The sequence below is a fragment of the Numida meleagris genome, unplaced genomic scaffold, assembly GCF_002078875.1.
Source record: "Numida meleagris isolate 19003 breed g44 Domestic line unplaced genomic scaffold, NumMel1.0 unplaced_Scaffold250, whole genome shotgun sequence".
Lineage (NCBI taxonomy): Eukaryota > Metazoa > Chordata > Aves > Galliformes > Numididae > Numida > Numida meleagris.
In genome coordinates, this window is record NW_018364306.1 from 227,287 (window position 1) to 236,702 (window position 9,416).

General features: G+C 71.9%; 2 protein-coding genes across 5 annotated transcripts; one reads left to right on the top strand and one right to left on the bottom strand.

The window, feature by feature from the left end:
- Nucleotides 1-313: 313 nt before the first annotated feature.
- On the bottom strand, nt 314-4,959 carry TTC31 (tetratricopeptide repeat domain 31). 4 transcript variants are annotated; one of them, XM_021382560.1, is made up of 14 exons: nt 4,670-4,959; nt 4,280-4,363; nt 4,019-4,087; nt 3,745-3,891; nt 3,490-3,621; nt 2,888-2,951; nt 2,485-2,575; nt 2,262-2,403; nt 2,079-2,180; nt 1,933-2,011; nt 1,425-1,569; nt 1,211-1,285; nt 874-976; nt 314-787 (listed from the first exon to the last, which is right to left on the bottom strand). In XM_021382560.1, exons 1-14 carry the CDS (start codon nt 4,922-4,924, stop codon nt 704-706), a joined length of 1,572 nt encoding a protein of 523 aa, XP_021238235.1. In that variant the 5' UTR covers nt 4,925-4,959; the 3' UTR covers nt 314-703. The 4 variants fall into 4 exon arrangements, with proteins under 4 accessions (XP_021238235.1, XP_021238234.1, XP_021238233.1 ...); XM_021382559.1 differs by having other exon boundaries at nt 2,888-2,990; XM_021382558.1 differs by having other exon boundaries at nt 1,933-2,008; nt 2,888-3,029.
- CCDC142 (coiled-coil domain containing 142) lies at nt 4,935-9,389 on the top strand. Its single transcript, XM_021382555.1, has 10 exons — nt 4,935-5,785; nt 5,964-7,208; nt 7,295-7,381; nt 7,463-7,615; nt 7,706-7,863; nt 7,944-8,102; nt 8,226-8,340; nt 8,411-8,588; nt 8,661-8,872; nt 9,096-9,389. The coding sequence occupies exons 1-10, from the start codon at nt 5,251-5,253 to the stop codon at nt 9,350-9,352; spliced, it is 3,099 nt and encodes a 1,032-aa protein (XP_021238230.1). The 5' UTR covers nt 4,935-5,250; the 3' UTR covers nt 9,353-9,389.
- Nucleotides 9,390-9,416: the final 27 nt, after the last annotated feature.

Here is a 9,416-nt window from a genome sequence, read left to right on the forward strand (position 1 = left end):
AATGCGGGCACAGCAACGCGGCCCCCCCGGGCCAGGCCCAGCGTGCGGGGGGAGCTCCGGGCACGCAGTGCCGCCCGTGAATCCCGCACAGCCCTCAGGGAGCGGCTCCATGAGCGCTCATCCCGCTGAGAACCCGCACACGCGCGCTGGGAAACCCCTCCGCGTGCCGCAAGCTCCGGCGCAGCCCGGTGCTGCACAGATCGCGCCGGAGCCACGGGGCTGAGACAAACCCCGTCCCGGGAACGCAAGACCCCCCCGCCCGGAGGGGGCTTCCCATCACAGGAAGGGATCCGGGACGAAGAAAAGAGCAGCGCAGGGCACCCGCGGCTCTGGCTTTTATTAAGAAACCCAAAGCAGGGACACATCCCGGAAGGAAGGGCTGTCCCTGCGGGTACCGACCCTCCCGGTACCGGCCCGCGGGACCCAGGGCGGCACGGAGCAGGCTGCAGCTGCAAGGCACTGGCACGCCAGGGGCACGAGGTAGGAGCAGCGGGACGGGGCCAGACCTGCTGCTGTGGGGAGAAGGCACGGGGGGCTGCAGCGAGTGCGTGGCTCCAAAGGCCGGCACGCAGCCTCGAGCTCCTGCAGCACTCCGAGCTGCCGTGTGGGCCCAGCAGCGCACGGGGCAGCGCCCAGCGGGGGTCCCGCTCCACAGCCCGCAAGATGAGGAGGGTTCCTGGCTCAGGAGCCCCTGTGGAGGGTCCTACGGGCGCTGTCGGGGCGGTGGCGTGGCGTGGGATGGGTGCTTGAGCTGCAGCACCAGCCGGCTGCCCTCCAGGTCAGCACCCTGCGGGGGAGGTGGGGGGACACAGCCGTCAGCGCCGTGCCCCCCCTCCTGCAGCCACGGGAGCAGCCCCACAGCCTGGTGCTCACCAGCATGGCCCTGTATGCCGCTTCTGCCGCTGCCTTCTGGTGGAAGTTGATGAAGGCGCAGTACTTCTCCGGGAGCATCCGGATGGATTGGATCTGCCCAAACCTGCGTGGTGGGGCAGCTCAGCCGGCCGCCCCCGGACAACCCCCAATGCAGGGAAGGTGAAACAGAGCAGAACGCGGCCAGGATGCGCTGTGATGGAGCAGGGCTCGCCCCCCGAGACCAGGAACCAAGCACAGGGACCGTCCCAGGGGACCGGGCAGGATGGGGGTGGCACGGTACCATCGGGTCCTGGCACAGGGATGGTGACGTGGAGGATGGGCGCTGCGGGGCACTCACCGGCTGAAGCAGCTCTGCAGCACCTTCTTGGTGATCTTGAAGGTGATGTTCCCAACCCACAGAGGATAGCAGTCCCTGCCAAACAGCACCGTCACCAGCAGCCAACCCCTCTACCCTGCTCCGTGCATCCCCAGCTCCACAGCAGCGCTCCCACCGACCCCCATAGGCACCCTCCCCAGCAGCCCCTTCTCCTATGCCATCCCCAAAGCCCTACCTGGCAGGGTGCTGTGAAGGCAGCGTGTGCTTGGGGCTTGCTGTGGCTGTGGCCTGCGTGCGGCTTTTCGAGTGGCTCCTTGAGTTCACCACCGTCACGAAGCCGCTCGTGTCCACATCGCTGCAGCTCCCGTTCACATACTCCTCTGGTGAGAAGCACTCAGGGCTCAGCACCATCCCCTGCTCCCTCCCAGCTCTGCCACACTCAGAACCCAGAGCAGGTCCTGAATCGGGAACCCAGCCCCGGAACCCAGAGCAGGTCCTGAACCCGGAACCCAGAGCAGGTCCTGAACCCGGAACCCAGAGCAGGTCCTGAACCCGGAACCCAACCCCAGAACCCAGAGCAGGTCCTGAACCCGGAACCCAGCCCCGGAACCCAGAGCAGGTCCTGAACCTGGAACCCAACCCCGGAACCCAGAGCAGGTCCTGAACCTGGAACCCAACCCCGGAACCCAGAGCAGGTCCTGAATGAAGAACCCAACCCCGGAACCACAACAAGGGTCCCTTACCAGAGACAGGTGTCAGTGGCTCCCTAGCTTCCAGCACAGGGACGGCCCTGGGGCTGCTGGCATCGCGGAGGCTGCTCTGCTGCAGGGCAGAGGGGTCAGGTCCCACAGGGCAGCAGTGGGTCGGCAGCAGTGGGGCCGGAGCTCACCTGCAGCAGCATCTGGCAGGCCTCCAGCTGAGTTGCCACATCGGTGTGGGCCCCCTCCATGCGCAGCAGCTGCTCAAAGGTGTCCCTGGCCTCGGCGTAGCGCTGGGAGCAGAGAGCGACTGAGCTGCGGCCCGCGGGGACACGGGGCTGCGCTGAGCCCTGCAGCCCTGCCTGCCACGCTACCTTCAGCCCCCACAGCGCCTTGCCCTTGCGGAAGAAGCCTTTGGGCCAGTTGGGCCGGAGCCCCAGGGCCATCTGCGCATCCCTCAGCGCCTCCTGGTAGCGCTGGAGCTTTTCGTAGCAGTACGAGCGGTTCCCGAAGAGCCTGGGGGGGGGACAGCGTGGTCACCGCCGCAGGCTCGGGGCACGCTGCCCGGGATGCTGCAGCATCCAGCCCGCCGCTCACCGGTGCTCCCTGGGGTTCAGCTTTATGGCCTCGGTGAGGGCCTGCACGGCCTCCGCGTAGCGTCCCTGCACAGCAGCCTGGTAGCCACAGCCTGCGGGGAGAGCATCGCCTGCTGCTGAGCAGCGCACAAGCGGTGCAGCCGGGGAGCGCAGGGCTCTGCTGGGGATGGTGGGGCTGCAGGGGAGAGGCAGCAGCTCTGTACTGTGCCTGCACCCAGCCGCAGGGGAAAGGTGTACAGGGGACAGACTGGAGCCGTGCAGACCCGCAAATGGTGATAAGTATGAGGGGGTGTGCTCAGCACGTGCCCCCCTCCTGGGGGCAAACCTACCCCCTGAAGCCAGTACGCAGCAGGGCAGAGCCCACCCTTTGCCTCCTGCTGCCCAGGGATGCTCGAGGCACTGACCTGCAAGAATCAGGCTCTGCTCCAACATGTTTGTGTCCAGGGGTGCAGGCTCGGGCTCAGGTGCCTGTGGGGCAGCCATGCAGGGCAGGGGGGGCTCAGGTGCCTGTGGGGCAGCCATGCAGGGCAGCGGGGCCTCAGGTGCCTGTGGGGCAGCCACGCAGGGCAGCGGGAGTTCAGGGTCCTGCCCCAGCTCAGGAGCAGCCACTGTCCCTGATGCGTGGGCATCACTCCCTGCTGAGCCTTTGCTCACAGAGCCACTGGTGGAGGGCAGAGGATGGGGGAACCCCCTGCCCAGCTCCATAAAGCCACGAGACTGCAGAGGAGCTGCCACAGCTCCCAGCCCGCAGCATGGGACGGACACAGCGTCCCCATCACCACCTGGGCACCAGACCCCGGCCCTGGGATCCCCACGCTGTGCCAGCCCCAGGGGAAGCTGCAGCCGGCTATCTCTCCCCCCAGCCCCAGGCTCTGCCCCCACTCCATCCAGGACCCTTTGTGGCAGGGGCCCTGCAGACGGCCTGCCCTGAGCAGACACTCGGTGCCCCAGCAGCACACTTCTCCTGTGGGGAGACATCCCTCTGGAGGAGCGGGACCCAACTCACCCCCTCCTGCAGCCTCTTGCTGGGCTCTGCAGCATCAGCTCTGACCAGTTTATCCCTTGCAGGAGGTGGCAGCTTCACGCCTGCCTTCTGCCATGCTTTGAAGACAAAGGTGCAGCTCAAATCCAGCTCATCCTATGAGAGCAGAGAGATGGGAGCTGTGTAGGGCTGCATGCCCTGGCTGCGGGTCTGGTGGCACTCAGGGGCATAGCTGTCACTGCACGGGGCTGACCCAGCCACAAGGTGCCTCGCTCTCACCTCTATCTCCTCTAGATCCCCCGCTCCCTCCTCTGCATGATCCTGGAGGCACTGGGAAGGGCTGGCGGCCAAGCAGCCCCTCTCCTCCTCAGCACCACCGCTGTCCCCACGAGCAGTGCCTGCAGCGCCGGGCAGGGATGTGGTGCTCTGCAGAGAGAGGAGGGCAGCGGGTGGGTTCTGCCCCCACAGCCCCGGCTCCTAGGGTCTGGGTGTTTGTCGGAGCCCTCCGAGGCGCCTGGAGCAGGCTGCCCCATGGAGCCGTGCAGCTGCTCACCGACGCAGCCGCCTCCTTGCTCCTCAGCTCCTGTTCCAACTTCTCCTGTTTCCTCCGGTCCTTCTGCTTCTGGAAACCAGAAAAAAGCAAATTGTGAGCCGGCACCAGCACGGTACAGAACAAACCCAGCACACGCCCGGGGTGCAGCTTGCTGCCCGATAAGCAGCTGCAGGTGGAGGATAAGCAGAGGGCACGGCTCAGAAGGAAGGGATGCTCACGCCCCAGGAATGCCTTGTGAGTGTCGTGGCGGCACACACCCACCTTCTTCTTCAGTTTCTTTTTCTCTGCTTTCTTCTTCATCCGCTCCTCCTCTGCCAGCAGCTCCATTGCGTTCCTCTCTGCTTCCTGGGGAAGGAGAGATGCTGGTGAACGATCGCGAGCTCCTACCTAGCGCTGTGCTGCAGCCAGGGCAGGGCTGGGACGCGCAGACCGCAGCAGGGACAGCGCGGAGCTGTGGGAGCACCGGACCCGGGAGGGGATCGGGGGACACGGTTCGGCTCCGGAACGGCAGAACGGGGCCGAGGGGACGGCCCCGCAGAGCCGGGACTGCAGGAGCCGCGGCTCGGGCAGAGCTCGCCGCAGCCGGAGCCGAGGGACCGAAGGCCGCGGTGGGACGGCCCGGGGCAGGACAGGGGCGGTGCGGGCGCTCACCTCGGCCGTGACGCGGTGCCTCCACGCCGCGTTCAGTCCACGCGTGTCCGTGTCCACGTCTACGTCCACAAAGCCGCGCGGGGGGGCGAGCAGCGGATCGCCGAGCGGCCCATAGAGGCCGAACGGGGGGCGGTAGGTGGGGATGAAGTACTCCTCCTCCTCCTCCGCCTCCTCGTCCTCGTCAGACACGGGGTAGAACCAGGGCGGCGCCGCATAGGGACCGAAGCTCACACCCAGCCCCGGTGCGTCCCCCATGGCCGTGAGGGGCGGGGCCGCCAGGAAACGAAAGCGAAACGCGGCGGAGCGGAACCACCCGCCGCTCCCGGAAGCGCCCGCTGGGCGGGTACCGGAAGTCGGGCACGGGGCGGGCGCGAGGTGGCCGCCGCCATCTTGGGTGCGGGCAGGACGGCGGCCCGCGAGGCCCAAGCGCCGCCGAGCACTCCCGTCACGGCCGACGCCGCCCCCGCGCTGTCCCGGTGTCCCCCGGGCGCCGCCGGATTAGCGCTGCGGTTAAGCTCATTTCCGCCGGCCCCGCCGGGCCCCGCGCCGCTCCGGGCAGTGTCCCGCCGCCGCTCTGGGGAATGGAGGACGGGCGCTGCGCGAGGCCGTGCCTGCAGGTGAGGGCCGCGAATCGGGGAGCGGGGATCGGCGCGGTAGCGGGGCGCTGGGCTCGGGCACGCAGGCACAGCCGCGCTGGGGGCGGTTGGCTGCGTGCCCCGGACCCGCACCCGCTCTTGGGGCCGAGTTTGTGGCCGGGGCCGCCGCTAGGCCGCTACCCCACAGCCGGGCCGGGCCGCTGCCGGCGTCTCCATGGCAACGGCGCCCGCCCCCGCGTTACACCGCCCCCCGCGGGCACGGCTGCTGGCGGCGGGCGGGGATTGGCCGAGGTGGGCGGGGCGGAGGGCGGGGATTGGCCGGGGTGGGCGGGGGCGCGGCCTGGAGTTGAGGGCGCGCTGTTCCCTGTTCCCGCACGGCCCGCTCCGTACCGGCAGCTGCTCGGGGCCGACGGGCCCGGCCTGGACGCGCTGCTGCTGCTGCTGATGGCCCGCGTGCCGCCGCCGCCGCGGGGCCTCTTGCCCGCCCTGCCCGGGAGCGGTACGGAGCCCGCGGAGCCAGGTGAGCGCCCAGCACTCCCGGTCCCGCCCCGTACCCAGAGACCCCTCCCCGCGGCCCCTACCGTACCCCGGGGTTCCCCGGCGGCCCCGGGCCCCGCGTTCCCTCCGGCAGCGCGGCAAGACTCGGAGGCGGCCGGGAGCCGCGGGCGGTACCGGCAGCGCCGCGCTCCGTCCCGCAGGCGGCACCTCGCCGGGCGGCCTGGCCCGCTCTCTGCAGAGGGCGGAGGCGATGCTGCGGAGCTGCGTCAGCCCCGGGATTCGGCTCCTGCGCGGTCCCCGGCCCGGCGGCTCCTCCGCCTCCGACAGCGAAGAGGAGGACGAGGAGGACGGCCCCCGCGCGGCTCGGCTGGAGCAGAGCTTCCAGGGGCTGCGCCGCGCCTTCCGCGCCTGGGAGAACCCGCGCACTGAGACCTTCCAGGGCCACGTGCTGCCGCCGCCCGGCGACGCCTTCTGCTACCACGCCGTGCACCCGCGCGTGGCCGAGCGCTGCGCCACGCTGCACGCCCTGCTGCAGCACCGCCACCAGCTGCGCCTGGCCCGGCTCTACAGCCGCCGCTTGAAGGCCGCCTCCGATTTCCTCCGCCGGCTGCTGAGCGCCGAGCCCCGGCCGCTGCGGGCGCTGTGCGAGGAGCTGCGGGCGCACGCCGGGCACTGGGCCGCGCTGCAGCGGCGAATGCGGGGCGACGCGTGGCTGCGGCCGCTGCTGCTGCGCCGGCCCGAGGCGGTGGCACGCATGCGGCGGGCGCTGGGGCTGCTGGCGCTGCAGGCGGCGCGGCTGCTGGAGGAGCGGCTGGAGGCCGCGTTGCGCGCCGCGGTGCGGGACGGGGCCCCCCCGGCGCTGCTCGCCGACCTCTTCCGGGGCCTGGAGATCTACAACCGCACGGTGGAGGAGCTGGTCCCGGAGCCGGGCTCCGCTCTCTCGGCCGCCGGCGGGCCGCCCCGCGCCTTCACTCTGCGGCGGGTGCTGGCCCTGCTGGCGGCCGAACGGGGCCGGCGGGCGGCCGAGAACCTCGCGCGGCTCCTGCGGCGTCCGGACGGCGGCTCCGTCGCGGAGGAGGATGCGGGGCAGGAGGCGGCGGGGAGCCTCTCCGACGGGCTGCGGGCGCTGTGCCGGGAGGACGAGCGGCTCGCGCTCCCCGCGCTGCAGGCGCTGGTGGCCTCCGCCGACGGCCTCTGGCGCTCCGCCCTCGGCGTTCCCGGGGAGAGCCCCGCGGCCCCGTCCACGCGGCCGGGCTCGGGCTGCAAGGCGGTGCGCTGGCTGGACGCGTCCCACGCGGCGGCGGCCGAGGCCCTGCACGCCCGTTACCGCCCGCTGTGCTGGGAGGCGGCCGGCGCCGCGCTGGGCCCGCGCCTGGAGCTGCCGGCCGACGGGACGGGGCGCGCCGCCGGCGCCGCGCGGGAGCTGCAGCGGGCGCTCGGACCGGGTACGTGCGGGAACCTCCGAGGGACCCCGGCCCCACGCGGGAGCCGAGCGTCGTGCGGGGCGATCCTCAGCGCCGTTCCTTCGCAGCGCGCGTCCCCCCGGAGTGCGAGGAGGAGCTGGGGCGGCTGTGCCGGCGGCTGCAGTGCCGAGACGCCCTGCTCGTCTGGCAGCGAGGTACGCGTGGGGCTGGAGGTGTGTGTGTGGGGGGGGCTTCCGCCCGTCTCCCGGCACCGCTCACGTGGCGTCTCCCCGCAGACTTCGCCCGGGCGCTGGGCTCGGGGCTGAGCGACCGCTGCTCGGTGCCGGAGCGGTCAGAGGGCGCAGCGCAGAGCGGCACGGCGCGGCTCCTGCAGCGGCTCTACCCGGCCCTGGGCTCGGCCCTGCGGAACCTCCCGGACGCCCCGGAGGGTGAGCGGTGCATTGCCGCGATGCGGGGATGGGGACGGGGGCGATAGTCCCCATCTCCTGCGTGATGCCCCCCCCCGCTCCGCCCCCCAGGCAGCCCCCCCGGCTCGCCCTGCCCGCGCCTGCAGCTGCTGGGCTGCTGCTTGGCCACGGCGCAGGCCTCGTGCTCCTGGCTGATGGGCAAAGCCTTCCAGTACCTGGCGGCGTGGTCCCTGCAGCAGTTCCTGCTCGTCACCCAGGGAGATCTGCAGGTGGGCGCGGGGCTCGGCGCGTTGCGGGGCAGCGCCGCGGCTCCGGGGGCGGTTTGAGGTCACCACCGCCCGCTCCGCAGCTGCTGAAAGCCGAGACGGACGCGCTGGAGCTGCTGGTGAGCGCGGCCTTCCCGGAGCCCGGGGACAGCCCCCAGCACCTCCCGCCCCACCGGCGGCTGCGCTCCCACCACGAGAGGCGGCTGTGCCAGCAGATCCGCTCCGCCGCCGCCAGCATCCAGGTACGGCCGCGCGCTGCCGGGGAGCTCTGGGGACCGGCGGGCACCGCGCTGCGCCGGGAGCGGTCCCGCAGCAGGGGGGGGGGAGCGCTTCGGCACGGCCCCATCGGCCCGCTCCGCTCCCAGCTGTTCGCGGGGGACGTGCTGAAGCTCTTCTCCACGGACTGCAAGCGGATGTCGGCTGAGATCTTCGACCAGACCATGCCGCTGGGCAGGCACTGGAGGCTCGGCCTCCGAGCCGGTGGGTAGCGGGTCCCCGGTCTCCGTTTCCCCCCGGACGGGGCCGCGGGGCTGACGCTCGCTCCCCGCAGAGCTGCCCAGCTCCCCCAGCGAGTACGCGGCGGCGGCGGCGCAGACGGTGCTGGGCCAGGTGCTGCAGGGCGCGCAGCTGCTGCCCCGCGACTCGCAGGTGCCCACGCTGGCGCGGGTGATGACGGCCTTCGTGGAGGCGTGGATGGATCACATCCTGGCGCAGAAGATCAAGTTCAGGTCCGCGGGGCTCCCGGGGGGAGAGGCGGGTGGGTGCCGGGCTCCGGGCCGCTGCTGAGGCGCTGCCCGCAGCCTGCAGGGCGCTCTGCAGCTGCAGCAGGACTTCGCGCTGGTGCGGCAGCTGGTGCAGTGCGAGCAGTACGGGCTGGAGCCCGACACGCGGCAGGCGCTGCTCTCGCTGCGCGTCCTCCAGCAGATGGACGGAGCCATCCTCTGCCTCCTGCAGCAACCCAGCGGCAAGGCGTACCTGCCTCCCCACGGCTGGCCCTCCCTGCGGCAGTGCTGTGAGGGGGGGGCGCGGGGGGTGGACGGGACGGGGCGGGGATCGGATGGGATGGGGACGGAGACCGGGTGGGGAGGGGGGTGGTGATGGGGACGAGGATGGGGACGGGGACAGGGATGGCGATGGAGAAGGGGATGAAGACGAGGATTGGGACGGAAATGGGGACGAAGACGGGGACCCCCGCAGCGCTCCCTCCCCCGACTCCACCTCCTTTCCCCCTCCAGGCTCCAACCACGGTGCCCGCGCGCAGGAGCTGGGTGCCAGCAGCCTGCACAGCCTGGAGACCTTGGAGGCGGCGGGGCCTTCGGCGGGGCCCCCCCCGCCTCCTCCCGGCTCAGAGCCCCCCGGCCGGCCCCGCGGCGGCCCCCCCGAGTCCTACCTGTCGGGCGGGCAGCAGCAGTGGTTGGCGCTGCGGCTGCACGGGGCGCGGCGCTGGCGCGTGCCCGGGCTACCCTGCATGGCCAAGAGCCCCGAGGGCTGAGCGCGGCCGCAATAAAGCGACGCGGCGCCGAGCACCAGCTTCTGTCCCGTTCCTTGGGGGTGGG

What these genes read in the sequence shown, in the direction of transcription:
- TTC31 (XM_021382557.1), bottom strand. Translation starts at nt 4,924, where the DNA reads ATGGGGGACGCACCGGGGCTGGGTGTGAGCTTCGGTCCCTATGCGGCG. An exon ending in CCTTCACAGCACCCTGCCAG is followed by an intron (nt 1,286 to 1,424) that starts GTAGGGCTTTGG and finishes GCTGTTTGGCAG; the next exon opens with GGACTGCTATCCTCTGTGGG. An exon ending in CGGCATACAGGGCCATGCTG is followed by an intron (nt 788 to 873) that starts GTGAGCACCAGG and finishes CCTCCCCCGCAG; the next exon opens with GGTGCTGACCTGGAGGGCAG.
- CCDC142 (XM_021382555.1), top strand. Translation starts at nt 5,251, where the DNA reads ATGGAGGACGGGCGCTGCGCGAGGCCGTGCCTGCAGGTGAGGGCCGCG. An exon ending in TCACCCAGGGAGATCTGCAG is followed by an intron (nt 7,864 to 7,943) that starts GTGGGCGCGGGG and finishes CCCGCTCCGCAG; the next exon opens with CTGCTGAAAGCCGAGACGGA. An exon ending in GCCCTCCCTGCGGCAGTGCT is followed by an intron (nt 8,873 to 9,095) that starts GTGAGGGGGGGG and finishes TTCCCCCTCCAG; the next exon opens with GCTCCAACCACGGTGCCCGC.